Source organism: Gymnoscopelus microlampas, assembly GCF_963454915.1.
Source record: "Gymnoscopelus microlampas genome assembly, chromosome: 21".
Lineage (NCBI taxonomy): Eukaryota > Metazoa > Chordata > Actinopteri > Myctophiformes > Myctophidae > Gymnoscopelus > Gymnoscopelus microlampas.
In genome coordinates this window covers 36464508-36484903 of record NC_139958.1, presented here as the reverse complement: position 1 = coordinate 36484903, position 20396 = coordinate 36464508, and the positions used below count along the sequence as shown (strand labels likewise).

The following is a 20396-nucleotide window of genomic DNA, read 5'->3' as shown; positions in this document are numbered from 1 at the left end:
CAACAAGCTGAGAGGTGAAGTGACATGCCATTGTGCACAAAAACAAACAGATCTCCACCATGGCACTGAGGAGCGTTGTGTGTCGGCTGTTCCTCAACCCACAGAGATGTTCCCTCAGCTCAGCGTCTAGAGCCCAGGGAACTGCAGCACCTGCCAGACTCAATTCAGACAAACCCGAGCAGAAGAAGCCCAAAGCTCCCAAGGTGCAGTTCAACTGGCGCGATGCCCTGCAGCTAGATCGTCAGCTGACAGAGGAGGAAATCATGATCAGAGACACTTTCCGCAACTACTGCCAGGAGAAACTCATGCCCCGCATCCTGCTGGCCAACAGAAACGAAGTGTTCCACAGGGAGATCGTGTCAGAGATGGGAGAGCTTGGCGGCCTGGGTCCAACCATCAGAGGCTATGGCTGTGCTGGGACCAGCTACGTGGCTTACGGCTTGATTGCCAGAGAGGTGGAGAGAGTGGACAGTGGCTACCGCTCTGTGATGAGTGTCCAGTCCTCCCTGGTCATGCACCCCATCAACGCCTACGGCACCGAGGAGCAGAAGGAGAAATACCTCCCCAGGCTGGCCCGTGGTGAGATCCTGGGCTGCTTTGGGCTGACGGAGCCCAACCACGGCAGCGACCCTGGCAGCATGGAGACGAGGGCCAAATACAACCCCTCCAGCCGCACGTACACCATTACTGGATCAAAGACCTGGATCACCAACTCCCCGATAGCCGACATCGCTGTGGTCTGGGCTAAATGCGAAGACGAAAAAATCTGTGGCTTCCTCCTAGAGCGCGGCATGAAGGGTCTCTCCATGCCCAAGATCGAGGGCAAGTTCTCCCTGAGGGCCTCGTCCACTGGCATGATCCTCATGGACGAGGTGGAGGTGCCTGAGGAGAACCTTCTGCCCAAAGTGTCCGGCCTGGCGGGACCCTTTGGCTGTCTCAACAACGCACGCTACGGCATTGCGTGGGGCGCCCTGGGAGCTGCCGAGTTCTGCTTCCACGCCGCTCGCCAGTACACGCTAGACAGAATCCAGTTCGGCGTGCCACTGGCCAGGAACCAGCTGATACAGAAGAAGATGGCCGACATGCTGACGGAGATTACCATTGGCCTGCAGGCCTGTCTGCAGCTGGGGAGACTCGTCGACGACAAGAAAGCGGCCCCAGAGATGGTCTCGATGCTTAAAAGGAACAGCTGTGGCAAGGCGCTAGACATAGCCAGGCAGGCCAGGGACATGCTGGGAGGAAACGGCATCGCCGACGAATACCACATCATCCGTCACGTCATGAACCTGGAGGCCGTCAACACCTACGAAGGTACACATGACATTCATGCCCTGATCCTGGGCAGAGCCATCACTGGACTGCAGTCGTTCACTGTGGGCAAGTAATGCTTCATTTATACGCAGAAAATAGCTTGAAGGCCTGAGGGTTGATGATGACCTCTGTGACCAGAGTCCTCTGCAGCTTCTCCACATATTCAGGGGAGGTGGAAAAAAAGTGTAAAATAAATGTGTATAATTTTGTACCATTGTGTGGTTTTCTTTAACACTTGTTTAACACTAACTCTTGCTTTTAGTTTTTGATGGAGCGCTATATTCTGATGGTAATAATTGCAACCGTTTCAGTAACAGGGGTCTCCCCATCTCTTTAGTAAACATAAGACATTTTCAGGTCAGGATGCCAATGTACGACCAGCTTAGTGAATGAGGGCCAATGTCATCCAATCAGTAGAGAGAAATCATACAGGATACACACATGAAATTGGAAATGATGACAAAAAAAAACGAGGAGACAATTGGAACTGGAACACATGAAAATGGGTGATTCTTAACATTGAAATAAACTGATTGAATGGAATTGGCGACCCAACTGACAACGCCTTCTTTCTTTAGAGATGAGGAGACCACTGCTACTGAGCAAACATTCTATACTATGCAGAGCTTTAACCTTTTTAACAGAAAACGTTGTTTCAACCAAAGAAATATTAGGCTACTTACAGTACCTTTAATTGGGGCTGATGACAATTCCCCAAACTATGGTGTGAGGGTGTGTGATGAGACCAACACTTCCCTACTACAAAACAGTTTGTACACAATGATTTGACTTATTATGATTTTATGCATACACATTTCCAAATTCAACTGCATACACAAACAAAAGTGGTAAGATGATCACACACCCTAGAGAGAATCTTCTGTATTGTAATGGTTTCATCTGACAACTGTCCCTTCTGTCCTCACTGGATCACATTGCATGCCATCAAGTCTTATCATGCTGATATGCATACAGTACAGTACTGACAGGCAGTGTCAAGTCTGACTGGTAAGTGAGCAGCAGCCATCATAACACACACACACACACACACACACACACACACACACACACACACACACACACACACACACACACACACACACACACACACACACACACACACACACACACAGTACAGGTAGTATAGTGAAAGGTTATGCTAAAAGGATAACAGCCACAGGGGCTTGTTTGCATTGTACTCAATTAATCAGAAATACATACTTTAAAAGTGCATGAGCAAACACGGTTTAACATATTGTTTCATGTTATATATTTATTGAAACCTGTTTGTATGCTACCAATAGTGTAGGCTAGGCTAATATACAGCAATTTTGTTGTTGGGACAGATCAGATGAATGGAGACAATGATTCCTGAGGTGGGAAAACATGTTTTCTGGGAAATTTTAAGTGGTGCAATATCTAATAGGTTGCTTTATTTAAAAAATAACATAACAATAACATATTGTACCGTTAGTTTAGTTTCGTTTATTGTACATTAAAACATGACATATAAAAACAAAATGGGGGGAAAAAAAACTATATCTTTTATATGAAAAGGAAAAAAATCAAAACATGTGCCGGAGAGGCCAAAATAAAAACAGCTGGGCTTGTCGAGTGGCCTTCCTAAATCTTTAAAGCTTAGAATATATATAGATATATACTAGAATATATCTAAAACAACAATGACAAATATAGAAATGTCAAAATATCCTTAAGAAATAGGAATATGACTATACACATATATATATATATTTATACATACACATACCTGTATATTATATAAACACACACACCCTACAGCAGAGTGGTTAAGATGTGCTACTTAAGTTGGATAATAATAGCTGCAGTGTTTGTCTCTTGAAGGAGCTGAGGCTAGCAGTCTCTAATATGAGGCGGCAAGCAATTCCAAAAGTGGGGTCCTCTAAATTTTATGGAGAATTGGGCAGTTGATGTTCTGAAAAAAGTGGGATGAAGATCACCGGCTGATCTATTGTTGTGGCTATGAATTTTATTATTAAACTGAAATATATTTTGAAAACAGATTGGGAGTCATTTGTGAATAGAGTGAAACAAGAAAATGCATATTTGAAGGTTTATTTAAATCAAAGATGGGAAGAATTGAGAGACTGAAACAAAGGAGTGGAACTGTTGAATGTTAGAGAAAGTAATCATCTTGATAAAACGTTTTTGAAGCAGAAAAATACAATTGAGATTGGTTGCCCAAACCATATTGCAGAATGAAATGTATGGATAAATCATAGTATAATATAAATTAATTAGGATTTTTCTTGCCACAGGGTGGTGTGTATTCTTCCCTATTTTATTAGAAATGAGAGCTGTATGATTTTTCCAGGTGAGTTTTTCATCTGTGATTACGCCAAGAAATTGGTAACAGTAACTCTTTCTAGTATATTATTTATTATCTATTTGTATATTGGGAAGAGTACTTATTACTGGATGATTATGAGACATAAACATCATGTATGCACTTTTCTTTACATTCAGTGATAATTTGTTAGCCTTGAACCAGGTGCCTACCTTTCTTAACTCTTGGTTCATTTCCAATATTCATTTCTGTTCATCTTTACCAGATAAAGAAGTATTGGAGTCATCCACGAATAGAATAAAAAAAAACATATTTGGAGAAGTTAAATATAAATCATTTATATAAATGAGGAACAATAGGGGTCCAAGTATTGATCCTTGGGGGACTCCACAGGAAATCAACTTGCAGTCAGAAGAGATGTTATTCCACGTTACAAATTGATTTCTTGCTGATAAGTAGCTCTGGATCACCCATCTTATGGAATGACCTGATTAGATGGTTACTGAAGTATTCAGCTCCATTCAGTGCCTTGGATTCAAGGCAATTTGCCCAAGGCGTAATGTGTGCAACACCGCCACCTCCTGTCCATAATAATTTACTACAATAATTAACTACCTGACTCTTGAACACACATTTCCAACATTAACACCATCCTAAAAGGGCAAGGGCGGGTGTCTCGACCCCAAAGGTTTAACAGTTTGCAAAAAAGGTACAGTTATACAATAACACAAAAAGCCCTGAGGATTTGTTTCCATTGTGGTCCTATGTATTCAATTAATCAAGACATACAATGTCTGAGTTGTATATGGATTGGAATGATGTTTCTTTAAAAGTGCATGAGAAGATATTAAAACACGGTTTGGATTGCTTCAATATTACAACGACTATTTAGGCATTTAGCAGACGCTGTCATCCAGAGCAACTTACAATAAGCAAGGTAAACAAATACAAATGCAGAGACAGTAGTGCCTCAGTAAACTAGGATCACAGGTAAACCAATATCCTAGCATCAGTCTAAACAATATACTGTAGTAACAAAAATAATAATCTGTACAATGAAACTATGTGATACCAGATAAACATGAACCTAGCATCTGTTTAAATAACCTGCCATCTAAATTACATTCTTAACATTGTCAAGAAAAACAAGCCTAAGTAACAAAAACATAAGAACGAATAAACAAGATATAATTATCTGCAAGGTAGTCTTGGTCAGTGTGAAGGGAGGCAAAAGGTGTCAGGAAGGGGTAAAGGGAGAGTAAAGTGCTAGGGACCCCCTAGCCTAGAGGGTGAGGTCTGAAGACTCCACCTCACTTTGGGAGTGAGTCTCCAGTTCTGACTGCAATGGTGAGTTTGTTCCACAGTTTGGGAGCCAGAGGGAGAAGAGTCTGGGATGTGTGGAGCGTTGTCCCGGGGAAAAGGTTAGGAAAGGTTCAGGCAGCTTTCCTGCGTTAGCTGATCTGAGTGGGCAAGAGGGGTTGTAGGTTTGGATCAGGCTTTGAAGGTATAGGGGTGCCATGCCTTTGGTTGCCTTGTAGGCCAACATCAGTGTTTTGTACTCAGCAACTGGGAGCCAATGGAGGGAGTGGAAAAGGGGCGAGACGTGAACATTTTGGCTGGTTGAAGCCCGGGCGTGCTGCAGCATTCTGGATCATTTGGAGGGGCTTAAGTGAAGCATGTCGGGAGGCCAGTAAGGAGGGAGTTACAGTAGTCAAGTTTTGAGATGACGCCTGGATAAGGAGCTCTGGCTGACTATTCTGGTGCTCCACCTGGAGTAAAAAAAAAATAATGAAAATAGATTACTCGATTGTATTAATACCTTTCAATCCGTAACCAGTCTATAATCCAAGGGTTTCCAAACATTTCTGGCTGTGACTCCCCAAAATAATCATATTTTTACTGCACTAGGAATTGTAGGCATTACATTTACTAGGTTCCGCAGATAAATATTGTGAAAATAGCAGATCTACAAGCTCACAACGCCTCGCAGTGTGAGGCGTTGTGAGCTTGTAGATCTGCTATTTTCACAATGTTTGCCTCTTTCTTACATAATATTTGACAATTTGGTATTAAAAGGGTCTTAAAAGTCCCTAAATTGTAACTTTAGAAATGTGCAGATACCCTGTACACACTTACACTGCATGTTGGTTTGTTTACTGTTGAGTGAGAAAACAATGTTGCACATTAAGCTAATCATCTAGGAGTAGGGACCCCCCCCAAATAATTTGGGGACCCCAGTTTGGGAACCACTGCTATAGTCGATGGTCGTCATCAAGGGAAAACAAGATGTTTGTAGAAAGAAATTAGCTGTAAAAGGCCTGCTGTTCCATTCCAAGACCAAACCTTTTAGGCTCAGAGGACAGAGAGAATTGCTGCAGTGTTCATAACATACTGCAACTCCTACTAATCTTTAGGATCATTTTACACTGGTTGACTGACCCTGTCTCCTCTGCGACCCCGTCAGTTAAATCTACGGTATTAAAAGCGATGGGCGGCTGCACCACTCCTCACCTGGTCAGTGGTGCTGTAGGCTACAGCTTCTCCTGTGTGGAGGTCAGCTCAGAGCAGACAAACTGCTCCTCGGTGAGATGTTTCTTTTTGTCTCCTCCAGGGCCTTGTCTCCTCTAGCCTGTAGTGTGAACAGAAAACCAGGACATTTACTCAATTTAGTTTACAATTCAAGTCCTACATTGTCCTTCCCACCACCAGTGGTGGAAAAAGTACAAGTACAAAGTTATTCATATCAAAATGTACCAAAAGTAGAAAGTACTCATTATGCAGAATGTCCCATTTCACAAAGTTTTCAAATGTATAAAAATCTTTTGAAAATACAAGATCTACAAGCTCAAAATGCATTGTGAGCTTGTAGATCGGCTATTTTCAAATGGCGGAAATGTATATAGGGCTGAAGTGGGTAATTTGTAATAATGAAGTGGGTTTTGTAATAATAATAATAAAAATCTACAAAATAACTAGTAACTAAAGTTTTCAAATAACTGTAGTGTAGAGTAAAAAGTACAATATTTGCCTCTGAGGTGTAGTGGAGTAGAAGTAAAAGTACGGAAAATTGGAAATACGCCAGTAAAATAAAAAATATTTCAAAACTGTACTTAAGTAGAGTAAATGTACTTAAGTTACAGTACTTTACACCACTGCCCACCACCCCTCTGGTTTAATTATTTTATTGTTACGGTCAGGTGACCTTATGATTATGTATTATTATGATGTATGAGTAATATATTATTGACATGTATGAGGAAGAGGTGACTGACTGCATGTTTCTTCCTTATCATGCAGGAGGTGTCTGTCATGGGTGAGGAGGAGTGAGAGAAGGCTCTAAATCCCACTGTGATTGGCTAGACTCTGCTATAGAGGTGCAATTGGCTAATGGGCTGTGTGCTCCACAGGTGGACTTGATCACCCATCATGTGATGGCTATAAAAGCACTGCAGGCAGCTAATTCATGGAGATGAGACCTTCCCTGTCCTCTCCACCACTGACCCCTCGTTTGTTTGTTAAAGTATGGTTTGAGCCCTTAGGAAAGGCTGACTTTGACTTAATGTTTGGATAACCCTTTTGAGTGATTTAACAGTCTCTTTATTTGTTTTTGTTTCCTTTTCAATTGGCCAGTTAACTTGTTTTTGTTTCCTTTTGTTTTGTTTATTTGCCTGAGCTACAATAGCCTTTAGCCTTCCAGGAAAGGCACATTTTTGATATTGTTAAAAGGTAAAAGGTAACCTGTGACTAGACTTTAAGGACATTTTGGACATTTAACGACTTTTTGACCGTGAACTTTGTAATAAATATCCATTCTTTTTGCAAACTGGTTTCAAAGAGTCATATATGTTGCACTCACACCACCCCTAGGGTGGGGGTCGTAACATATTTGGGGGCTCGTGCCGGTTTAGACACCCTTTTTGGTAATTTGCATATATTTAAGTTAATTTATGGTGATAAGTAACATATATGTGAAAAATCGTCTAAACAGTTAATTAGTGGCTCATTTGATGGTAAATGGAAAAATGTGCATTCGTTAGTGAACGTTTGTTTTTTGGAAAACATGTTTGAGACTATATGATTTGTTAATTGTTTGGGTTTTTTGTTTTCAGTTGGGTCAGTGGTTAGCCGGATGGATGTGTTTTCGGCAGGTGGAGGTAAGCAGGTTTTGTGTGGACTTTTTGGTAACTTGGAGGACTTGGTTCTTTTAATTCGGTTCTCATGTTCACACGGTCTGGGAGATCGGCTGGTAGGATCTTAACTAGGGCTTCTCTAGAAAAGTGTAATAAGAGACAGTTATTGGCCATTGCTAAAGAGTTCAGGCTGCTGGTGATAGCAGGCCAAAAGCAACAAATCCTCAATAGTGTGGTGGATCAACTAAGAAGGAGGGGTATTCTGGAGTCACAGCCAGAGAACAAAGAGAGTGGCACACAGGGTACTAGTGGAGCAATGACGACTGAGGCCGCTAATGTCTCAGGCTCACTAGGAACTCCTGGGGGTCCGGGGATTTCTCTTGTAGGAGGCTCGGGCTCGACCACTCAGACATCACCAGATGTCACACCTGGGGGGGAATTGGAGGAGAACATGCAGCTGAAACTCCGTCTCAGAGAGACAGAGTGCAAGTTAATGCGGGAGGAACGCTTAAAAAGTGAGCAGGAAAGGTTAAAAAGTGAGCAGGAAAGGTTAAGGAGTGAGTTGGAACTAAAAAAAGAGGAGGTTAAATTGCAACAGCAACAAAAGGAGTTGGAACTCATGCATATGAGAGCTAGGTTGCCGGCTGCATCCCCCCAGGTTACTACTCCGCTGGAAGCTCCAGAAAGCAACAGCACTACCCCCAGAGCAGTGTTCGATGTGGGCAGGCACATTGCCCTTGTGCCACCCTTCAGAGAAGGTGAGGTTGACTCCTACTTTCATGCGTTTGAACGCATAGCAAATACACTGAAATGGCCAGAGAATATGTGGGCTTTGTTATTGCAGTGCAAACTAAGTGGTAAAGCGCAGGAGGTCTGTACCAGCCTGACCCTAGACCAGAGTCTCGACTATGAGACGGTGAAAAAAAGCATTTTGCGTACTTATGAATTGGTCCCAGAGGCATATCGCCAAAAATTTCGTTCCACTGAAAAACCTGCTGACCAGTCGTTTGTCGAATTTGCTCAGGTGAAAACGGTGTTGTTCAATAAGTGGTGTACAGCAAGTAAAGTGGCTGACTTTGAGCAGCTCAGGGAATTAATTCTATTGGAGGAATTTAAGAACTGCATTCCAGAGCGCATTGTCATGTACCTTAACGAGCAGAAAGTTAACACCGTGTCTAAAGCTGCCGTTTGTGCAGATGAGTTTGTGTTAACACACAGGTCAAACTTTTCTCCTATGCACCGGGAGTCCAGGGGTAACCACGGGAAAAATGGGAAACCTTGGAATAAAGCAAAATCACCAAACAGTCCGCCGCGTAACGGCAATAGTAATGGTGCGGGCGGGGCTGGGAACAGTGGGGAAGCACGCAAGTGTTTTGCTTGTCATGAGGAAGGCCATTTAATTCGGGAGTGTCCAACACGCTCACAGAGCAACGAAAAAGAAGGTCAAAATCAGAAATACAGGAAGTCAAAAGCAGTGTCGTTTGTGCGTAATGTTGCTCAGTGTCAGCCTGAGGCAGTGTCTGTCCGGGCGGAGACTGAGGAATGTTTCGGTCCTTTTCTATTTAAAGGTACGGTGTCTCTGTGCGATGGTGAGAAAGAACAAATTCCCATTACCATCTTACGTGACACAGGTGCGGCACAGTCGCTGATGTTACAGTCTGTTTTGCCTTTTTCAGAAGGCTCTTCCTGTGGTTCTGATGCGTTGCTACTGGGTGTGGAGATGGCATCCTCTCGTGCGCCTCTCCATAGGGTGTTTTTGCGCTCACCGTTGGTTACGGGCCTTGTGCAGGTGGGCATACGGGAAGGTTTACCAGTAGAGGGGATCGCGTTGATCCTTGGTAACGACTTGGCAGGTGATAAAGTTTTCCCTACTCTTGAGGTGATAGAGCAGCCGGTGATTTCTGAGTCTGTGTGCGAGGGCGCACAGACTGTTTTTCCTGCTTGTGCTGTGACTCGTGCGCAGGCTAGGAAAAACGCTGAGGAAATTATTCTGAGTGATTCGTTTTTCTGTAGTGATGATCCGTTGTGCATTTCTGCTACTAGCCCCAAGAAAAAGGTGGAAAACGTGTTGCCTATTAAGCCAGATTTTGCGTTCGATGTAAAGAGGGATTCATTTGTGTTTGCGCAGCAGAATGACCCGTCCTTGGCTTCATGCTGGGAAGCAAGCCGTGTGGGGGGCACAGATTGTGCCTACGGTCTGGATGGTGATATTCTGGTGCGTAAATGGTGTCCATCGTCTGCTGTGGAGGCAGAGTGGAACACGGTGTACCAAATTGTTGTCCCCAAAACATTTCGTTCTCAAATTCTGAGTTTGTCTCATGATAATTTTTCTGGGCACTTGGGTGTTCGGAAAACTTATCAGCGCATTTTGCGCTACTTCTTTTGGCCTGGATTGAAAACCGACGTGTCTGATTTTTGTCGCTCGTGTCATGTGTGCCAGGTGATGGGGAAACCTAACCAGGTGATTCCCCCGGCTCCGTTAAAACCTGTCCCTGCTATGGGGGAGCCATTTGAGCACATTATTATTGACTGCGTGGGGCCGTTGCCCAAAACGAAATCTGGCCACCGTTTTCTGCTTACTTTGATGTGTGTCGCCACTCGCTATCCAGAGGCGATCCCGCTGCGCACAATTAAAGCTAAACCGGTGATCAAAGCGCTGACTAATTTCTTTTCGACTTTTGGTTTAGCTCGTTTTTTGCAGAGTGACAACGGATCTAATTTCACGTCCAGAGTGTTTTCTCAGGTGATGGAATCACTTGCTATTAAACACATTAAATCTAGTGCCTATCACCCAGAGAGCCAGGGCGCGCTTGAGCGTTTTCATCAGACTCTTAAAGCTATGCTGAAGAAATTTTGTATAGAAACAGGCAGACAGTGGGATGAGGGATTGCCCTTTCTAATGCTAGCTGCGAGGGAATCAGTGCAGGAGTCGCTGGGATTTAGCCCAGCAGAACTAGTCTTTGGACACACAGTCCGAGGTCCTTTGCGTGTGCTGAGAGACAGTGTGTTGGCCAAGCCAACAAGCCCAGCAAAAGGTGTGTTAAGTTACGTGAGCGAATTCCGTGAGCGCCTGCACAAGGCTCGTGAGGTTGCTACGGCTGCATTAAAGCAGTGCCAGGATCAAATGAAGGAACGTTTTGATAAAAAAGCAGTTCAGAGGGAATTTGCGGTGGGACAAAAGGTTCTTGCTCTCCTCCCGATTCCTAGTTCAGCTTTTCAATCAAAATTTTGTGGTCCATATGTAGTTCAGAAGAAACTATGTGAAACTGATTATGTGGTGGAAACACCAGACAGAAAAAGGAAAACGAGAGTGTGTCACGTGAATATGCTGAAGCCATACGTGGCCCGTGCGTCTGTTGCGCCGGTGGCAGTGGCCACTGTTGCGCCAGCGGCTCCCTCACTCTATACCCCCGAGAGTGATGGGCTGCGGGTTAAGAATTCTGCTGGTGCGCGTTTGCAGAATTCTGATGTGCTGCGAGACTTGCCGAAATTTTTGTCTCATTTGGATAAGGGTGCACAAGCAGACATTATGGCATTAATTAAAAATAACATGGGTTTGTTTTCAGATACGCCATCCCGCACCACAGTCCTGGCTCATGATGTGGATGTGAGGGGGCACTCGCCTATTAAGCAGCATGCTTATCGTGTTAATCCCACGAAACGGGAATTGATAAAGAAAGAAATTGATTATTTATTGGGGAATAATTTGGCTATTCCGAGCTCAAGTGCCTGGAGCTCTCCTTGTCTGCTAGTGCCCAAATCCGATGGCAGCATGCGTTTTTGCACGGATTATAGAAAAGTGAATAATGTAACAGTGGCTGATTCTTATCCTCTTCCGCGCATGGAGGATTGCGTCGACCGGGTCGGCGCCGCCAAATTTGTTACTAAATTGGATTTACTCAAAGGCTACTGGCAAGTGCCTTTGACTGAGCGTGCGTCTGATATTTCGGCTTTTGTTACACCCGATGGGTTGTACCAGTACACAGTGATGCCTTTTGGCCTCCGTAACGCGCCGGCTACTTTTCAAAGGTTGATGCGCACAGTTCTGAGCGGAGTAAAAGACTGCGAGGTCTATTTGGATGATGTGGTGGTTTTTTCTAATACATGGGCTGAACATATTCACACGCTAAGGGAGGTTTTTGAAAAGTTACTGGGGGCTAATCTCACAGTGAATGTGGCTAAATGTGAGTTTGCCCGTGCCACGGTAACATATCTTGGAAGGCAGGTGGGACAAGGCAAAGTGCGTGCATTGGACGCAAAGATCAAAGCAATACTTGACTATCCAGTACCTAAAACCAGGCGGGAACTTCGCCGGTTTATTGGTATGAGTAGCTTTTATAGGTCTTATTGCAAAAATTTCGCAGCAGTGGTTGTACCACTGACTAGTATGACTAGTGAGAAGAAGCCTTACGTCTGGTCACCTGCCTGCCAACACTCTTTTGAGTCCTGTAAAGCGCTCCTCTGCAGTGCGCCTGTCCTGGCGGCGCCTGACTTCAGACGTCCATTCAAGCTGGAGGTAGACGCCTGTGACAGCGGTGCGGGTGCTGTGTTGCTGCAGGAGGACGAGCTGGGCATCGACCATCCCGTATGCTACTACTCGAAGAAGTTCGGTGGGGCTCAGTTGAACTACAGCACAGTGGAAAAGGAGGCTTTGGCCTTGGTTTTAGCTTTGCAGTTTTTTGAAGTGTATGTAGGTTCAAGTCCATTGCCGGTGCTTGTGTATACTGACCATAACCCTTTGGTTTTTCTGAAACAGATGCAGAACTCGAACCAGAGACTAATGAGATGGTCTCTATTGGTACAGGATTTTAATATTGAGATACGCCACAAGAAAGGGCTGGATAATGTCCTTGCAGACGCCCTGTCAAGAGTTTATTGTTAATGTTTTTTTTGTGTCTTTTTCTCTATAGATACATTACAGGTGGAGGTCCTTATTGAGTGAACTTCATCTGGGGGAGATGAAGTTCCCTCTTGAGGGGGGAGGTGTTACGGTCAGGTGACCTTATGATTATGTATTATTATGATGTATGAGTAATATATTATTGACATGTATGAGGAAGAGGTGACTGACTGCATGTTTCTTCCTTATCATGCAGGAGGTGTCTGTCATGGGTGAGGAGGAGTGAGAGAAGGCTCTAAATCCCACTGTGATTGGCTAGACTCTGCTATAGAGGTGCAATTGGCTAATGGGCTGTGTGCTCCACAGGTGGACTTGATCACCCATCATGTGATGGCTATAAAAGCACTGCAGGCAGCTAATTCATGGAGATGAGACCTTCCCTGTCCTCTCCACCACTGACCCCTCGTTTGTTTGTTAAAGTATGGTTTGAGCCCTTAGGAAAGGCTGACTTTGACTTAATGTTTGGATAACCCTTTTGAGTGATTTAACAGTCTCTTTATTTGTTTTTGTTTCCTTTTCAATTGGCCAGTTAACTTGTTTTTGTTTCCTTTTGTTTTGTTTATTTGCCTGAGCTACAATAGCCTTTAGCCTTCCAGGAAAGGCACATTTTTGATATTGTTAAAAGGTAAAAGGTAACCTGTGACTAGACTTTAAGGACATTTTGGACATTTAACGACTTTTTGACCGTGAACTTTGTAATAAATATCCATTCTTTTTGCAAACTGGTTTCAAAGAGTCATATATGTTGCACTCACACCACCCCTAGGGTGGGGGTCGTAACATTTATCTACTTCCTTTTGGACTGTAAGGTGGTGCAGAAACTAAACCATGACAATTCAAGCAAAGACTCTGCCTTAGGGGTTCCCTAAGCCAGTGGTTCTCCAATTGTGGTCCGGGGACCCCCAGGGATCCTTGAAGGAGTTCCAGGGGGGTCCCCAGCAAAATGAGTTAATATCACATACATTGGCTATTTGAAAATAACCAATGTACAAGCTCACAAGGCATCGCAATGCGACACATGAGCTTATAGATCTGCCTGATCAGATTTTTTAAACAAATTTTATATGGGGGTCCTTGGCACAATATCTTTTCAGGTGGGGGTCCATTAGCAAATATATCAATTTGGAAGTCCTTGAAATAAAAAATATAATGTGCTGTTCCTCTAAGCTTATAATGAATTATGACCAGCACTCATAATACTTCATAAAACTTGTTATGCATAATTATAAATATTTATAAATGTGTGTTATGAAGCCTTATAAGTGCATTATGAATACATTATAGACCCAGCCTTTAAGTAAAGTGTTGCCCCAGTTTCCTTCACAGCAGAGCTCTGTTCTGAACACATCATAAATAATACTAAAGGAATATTGGCATAATGAGTCGTACAACAGTTTACATAATAGTTCTTACATATCAGGCTCCATCTCTGATGGTTTCTTTTGGGTCCAGGAGATTCCATTTCTTGTCTAGCCTTGTACAGGTGTTGTCGTGGCTGGTATCTCCTGCCTGGAATGCTTTGGTTTCTGTAACATGTTTGTTTTAACTATGGATTGTCCTTAGTCTGATCCCTTACCCTTTGAGCTGCCTGGCATGGTGGCACCTGCCAGGAGCTTAGCTCTCTGGGTCACTGGGATAACGCAAGCTCCTCCACCAACGACAAGGTGACAATCCTAGGAGGAGATCCCAATTTAGTCATCGCCAATTCCCAATTGTCCCCAAGTGTCCTTAAGTCCCTGTTGCTGGCACCACAACCACCTCCACAGCTGGAGAGAGGTATAAACTACTGTGTGCATCCTCCCATACACACTTGCCAGTAGCTTCTGCAGTGCAGCAAAAAGGACGGTCACTTGATCCAGCGTCAGATTAAATTCCCACCCGTAAACACGGCCAATTGTGTTTGATGGAGCGCCCGGCCAAGTTTGAGGCACCGCCGTTACTGCTGGGTGTTGAACCCAGCTTTCTGCTGCGGTGGTGGGAGAGTGTGTTTACCTCTACCACACCCATGCGCCCCATAGACAGACAGACAAACAGACACTGACATACGCTAAACGCTCAGGCACAAGACGCTACCTAAAGCCTGACCCCGCCAGACGCCAGGGCTAGAGACCATCACATAGACAGACAGACAAATTCTTTTTTTTGTTTTTTGTTTTTTGGGGGGTGGGTGGGGGGGGGGGGGGGGGGGGGGGTGCATTTCCTGAACAACAACACGCATTTCTAATACAACTATTTACTACTTGATGTTAAAAGTCAAAACCCTAGAAAGTTGTTAGCCAACAGAAAAGTTCAGGCGCAAGACGCTACCTAAAGCTTAACCCCGCAAGACGCCAGGGCTAGAGACCATCACATAGACAGACAAATGTTTCTTTTTTGTTTTTGGGGGGGATGGGGGTGGGTGCATTTCCTGAACAACACACATTTCTAATACGACTATTACTACCTGATATTAAAAGTCAAAACCCTATCAATTCGTCAGCCAACAGAATAAAAAGTCAACAACCACCCCTTAATTTAACCTCAACTTAACATTAAACGACCTATCAATATCACAAACAACATACAATAGGAGCAGCAGTGTGCCCCAGAGGCAAGGACACACCCTGGCATCAGCCAACCTGATCCTATCACGACGCACTGACATCAGACACAGGGTTAGAGGATGCGTCCGATGTCAGTGCCTCCGTAAACAAAAGTTGCACAGGGCAGATATGACAACACATAAAATAAAACATTAATAGTGGAAATAGCAGATCTACAAGCTCAAAACGCATCACAACGCGTTTTGAGCTTGTAGATCTGCTATTTCCACTTTTTGAAAACATATGAACATTTAACACGGAAATGATTATTACGATTATGCAAAAAACAACTGCGATTATCTCAAATAATTGCGATTAGGCGATTATGTAATAATTGTGACAGGCATACTCACCTACTCACAAACTGCGCCTTTCCTTCAAGTGGTGCCTCCCCGACAGGGTTTCCACCAGCATCTAGTCCAGTCCCGGAGCGGTGATGTCCACTGAGGCTACTGTTCTCTACCAGCATCTAATCCAGTCCCGGCTCCTCCTGCCCCTCCTCTCCTTCAGGTGGTGCCGGCAGCCCCTTTCAGGGGTTCCAGGTGCCCCATGCGCCTCCACTTCTGAGTGGTTTTCCCTCCGGCTTTGAATGGGTGTTTCAACAATCCCACGTCTGTCTGCGTTACAGTCTTAGACGTGGCTTGCTTCGAGGGGGGCTTCTGACGATGGCCTCATCGACATCAGCCTCCCTCTTCCGCCGGGTACAAGGGGAAGGCGCCCCGTCGCTGAAGACGAAGCGCCTCCGTGCCTTATCTCCGGGGAAGCTGCAGAACACGGACAGCATCATCTGTCCGTCTGTCCTGTACACGGACACCCTGAACTGGCGATGGAGCACCCGTCCCCCCTTCTCCCATGTCGTCTCCACACAGGAGATGACTCTGGGCAGCTGCTGACCAGAGACCTCCACGAGGTCGTACTGGTTGCGGGCGTGCCTCCACCCATTGAAGGGGGATGTTAGGGTGGTGGGGTGGGGCGGAGTCACCAGGGACTCGGAGAAGACCTGGTAGAGAGCCGTATCCGCAGTGGGCATCACCCCTGGTGGCTTCACGGTGGGCTGCTTCCAGGTGTGGCTGAAACGACAGTAATACCATGTGCTTACCTTACCATCCCACAGGGGCTCTGGCTTACGAAGCGGCACCGCCACTGTGAAGTCCTTTGGAGGCCTGAGCAGCTCCTTGTGCTCCAGTGTGAGTGAGGAAAGGTCCCTCGTCTGGTCGATGCGGGTGTACAGCTCTGGGATGCACTCTGTGATGACCTCCATGTCGTCATCGGACAGGGCACGGTTCCTAAGGTTGTCCACGCGAACGTGGATCAACCTGGTCGCCCTTCTGCCACGCTCTGCAACCGACTTGTTGATCAACTGGATGTGATACAGCTCCATCTTGCTCTGTGGAGAGAGAGAGAAATAGAGAGCGGGAGCAAGCAAGCAAGCGAGAGAGAGGCTGAGCGCTGAGAGGGAGAGAGTTGAGAAAGAGAGAGAAAGTTGAGAAAGACAGAGAGAGTTGAGAGCTGAGAAAAAGAGAGCTGAGACAGCTGTGAAAGGGAGAGAGAAACAGAAAGAGATGTCAGTTTATTATGTTAGTGGTGGAAAGTAACTAAACATTTACACAGATACTAACTGTATAACTAATCTTCTCAAAGTAGAACAGATCTACAAGCTAACAACGGCCCTAGCTCTGATCCATAGTGTTATTAGAAGGAGTTCTCCTGAACCTTGTAACGCAGTGGTTCTCAACCAGTGGTCCAGGGACCTTGAAGGGATTCCAGGTGGTCCCCAGCTAAATGATAGAAAGTTAGGAACCAAATGGACCCTTATGGGTCTGTAACTCTGAAAGTGTACAAATGGAACCAAATGGACCCGTTAGGGTCCATTTGGTTCCATTTGTACACTCTCAGAGTTAAATTAACATTGATTTTATAGTACAAATTGGGGTCCCAAGAGATAGTAATACAACCAATTACAATGACATGTACACCTTACTCCCAAGAGCGTTTTGAAAAACAACAACACACCACAACATACATAAGAGACAGACGTTATACAGCTAGAAACAAGCTAGCTGTTATGTTGACAACGATCATAACGACGACAGCAACGGCCAACGGTTAAAATAACACGTCGCGATGCATCTCACGTTAGTTAACATGACGGCAACGGCCGTTAAAATAGCAGATCTACAAGCTCACAACGTGTGGCATCGCGTTAGTTAACATGACGGCAACGGCCGTTAAAATAGCAGATCTACAAGCTCACAACGTGTGGCATTGCGTTAGTTAACATGACGGCAACGGCCGTTAAAATAGCAGATCTACAAGCTCACAACACGTCGCATGCATCTGGCCGTCGTGTTAGTTAACATGACAGCAACGGCCGTTAAAATAGCAGATCTGCAAGCTCACAACGCGTGGTGATGCATCTGGCGTCGTGTTAGTTAACATGAAGGCAACGGCCGTTGAGATAACAGATCTACAAGCTCACAACCTGTCATCGCAAGGGGTTGTGAGCTTGTAGATCTGCTATTTCGACGGCAGATCACGCTACGATCAAACACAATCAATCAAATAGCATTAAAATGACTGTTCCCCCCTAACCCCCTGGCCCGAGCATTATGAAAATAAATCAAACTCACCAGTTGTAGAGGAAAAAGCTGGTTGAAAAGCACTGCTGGAAGAAAAAAGTAGTAGAGGTTCTTCTGGTTGGTGGTTCCGTCCGTTAGTGTTAAAGCAGGTAAAGTGGCTGTTAAGCTCTGGGTAAATGTGACTGAATCTCTTAAAGTCTCAGACACATCTGAGGCAGAACGTTGCTTAACGGCTTTGTATCTGAGTTCCACCTATGGGCGTTCCACACGATCTCTCGCTGCTCGCTGATTGGTCAGCTGTCAACGCGAGCGTGGCGATGACGTCATCATCACTACGCTCGCGTTGACAGCTGACCAATCAGCGTAACAAATCGGTTACCCGTGTTTATTTTTGAATCACAAGTGTTATTATTTTTGTTTTGATTTCGAATAAGAAAAGAAAAGACTCTTTCTGGTCATTGTGTGACACATATACGTTTAGAAGAGAAAATGTAAAAAAAAAAAAAGTGCTCATCTACAAGCATTGTGAGCTTGTAGATCTGCTATTTTCAAAAAATTTGTATACATTTTGACACTTTGACACACACACACACACACACACACACACACACACACACACACACACACACACACACACACACACACACACACACACACACACACACACACACACACACACACACTGAGCTCATTGGTCGCAAGAGCGGCCGTACGAGAGTGTTCATTGGCTGCAATGTCCGGTTGGCCCCGCCTTACCAGTATGCTTTGCGTCGATTGACCGACTGTGATTGGCTGTTTTGCACGTCAATCACAACGGCTACTTTTGAGCTAGGATGGTTCAAAGTAACCGAATCAATGTAATATAATATATTGTAGATTTTGATTATTACAAAACACAGCATGCACTACCCACTTCAGCCCTATTTAAACTTTGGCTAATTTCCAAAGATTTTAACTTGCAGGCAGCGTGAATTTAAGGCCGCTTGCGCAGTTGTACACTGACGTAGATGTCGGCGGGTAACCATGGTAACCAACACAGGTGTCAGGTGCACCGTGCAAGGCTCGCTCGCTCACGTGTTGTGAGGCGAGGGGGCCTCACAACACGTGAGCGAGCGCTCGCTCACGTGCACCCCCACGGCGAGGGGGCGTGTCTAGACTGACTGGCCTCTTGGGATTGGCTGCTCTGGGTTCTGAATCTTGCTTTAAAAGCTGAGCGCCAACGGGTGTCATTCAGTGTGTTACTTTCTCTCTCTGTTGTCTGTTATCTCTCTCTGTGATCTCTCTATATCTCCCAAAGAAGACTTGTTAACGCCATATAAACTATTCTTTCCTGCAGTGCACACTCACCTGAGAACATGGCAAGTGCAACAATGTTGTCTCCATTTGATGACAGTTTGACCAGCCTCCACTGGCTGCACAGCATGTCAGTTCCAAAGGCAGACCCTCCACAGAGATGGAACAGGGTTACCACTGCAGACCCTCCAGAGCGATGGAACAGGGTTCCCACTGCAGACCTTCCAGAGCGAGGGAACAGGCCCGATGACCCTCCAAGCAGCTGTCTCAGCTTCCACCAGGCCAGCACTGGTTCTCCATCCAGTCCGCTGGCTGCGGACACGGCAGCCACCCTCCTGAAGGCTGTAGACCCAGTTAGCCCCGCTACCTCCCACAGCACTGGGTACCACGTTCAACATTCACTGTTGAAGGCCGTCCCCAACACCAGACCTCCTTACACGTACACCTCTCTGATCTACATGGCCATACGGGCCAAACGGTCCAAAGTCACTCTGTGCTACATTTACGACTGGATCGCAGACAATTTCCCGTTCTACCAACAGGCAGAGAAGAACATCTGGCAGAGCTCGGTTCGCCACACCCTGTCGACGTACAAGTGCTTCCTGAAAGAGCGCAAGAACAAAGACACGTACGGGAAAGGAGGCTACTGGCAGGTCAACCCCGAGTACGCCCACATGTTTGTCGATGGCATCTACAAGGGCAAGAACATGGCAGCCAGCTACCTGCATCTCAAACAGAGCAAGCAGCTTCTGGAGGACCACAACACTGCAGCTGAGAAAGGACACCCCACTGTCCTGCAAGGACACTCCACTGTCCTGCAAGGACACTCAGCTGTCCTGCAAGGAGACAACACTGTCCTGCAAGGACACTCCACTGTCCTGCTAGGAGACAACTCTGTCCAGCAAGGACTCTCCACTCTCCTGCAAGGACGCTCCACTGTCCTGCAGGGACGCTCCACTGTCCTGCAAGGACTCTCCACTCTCCTGCAAAGACAGAGTACCAGGACCAACAGCAGAAAACGCAAACACCTCGCCACCATAAGTGACGGTGGTGACAACAGCTGCAACAAGGTGGCACGTAGGGAGCCCCAACCCCCCTTGCTGGTGATGGAGGAGTTTCATGACGACACAGATGTCCTGCAGGAGGATGACTTTGACGCGGCGTCCGTCGTTTTTGACGACGACCTCGGGGAGAACTGCAGCAACTTGGAGGAGCTGGTCCTCCTTTCCTGCGAGCAGGAGGCGTCCACCTCCACCTCCACCTCCACCTCCACCC

At 45.5% G+C, this 20396-nt stretch overlaps 1 protein-coding gene across 1 annotated transcript; it reads left to right on the top strand.

Moving 5' to 3' along the window:
* Positions 1–59: 59 nt before the first annotated feature.
* LOC311037117 (glutaryl-CoA dehydrogenase, mitochondrial-like) lies at positions 60–1385 on the top strand (the record flags this gene model as incomplete). Its single annotated transcript, XM_084046202.1, has 1 exon — positions 60–1385. One exon carries the CDS (start codon positions 60–62, stop codon positions 1383–1385), a length of 1326 nt encoding a protein of 441 aa, XP_083902328.1.
* Positions 1386–20396: the final 19011 nt, after the last annotated feature.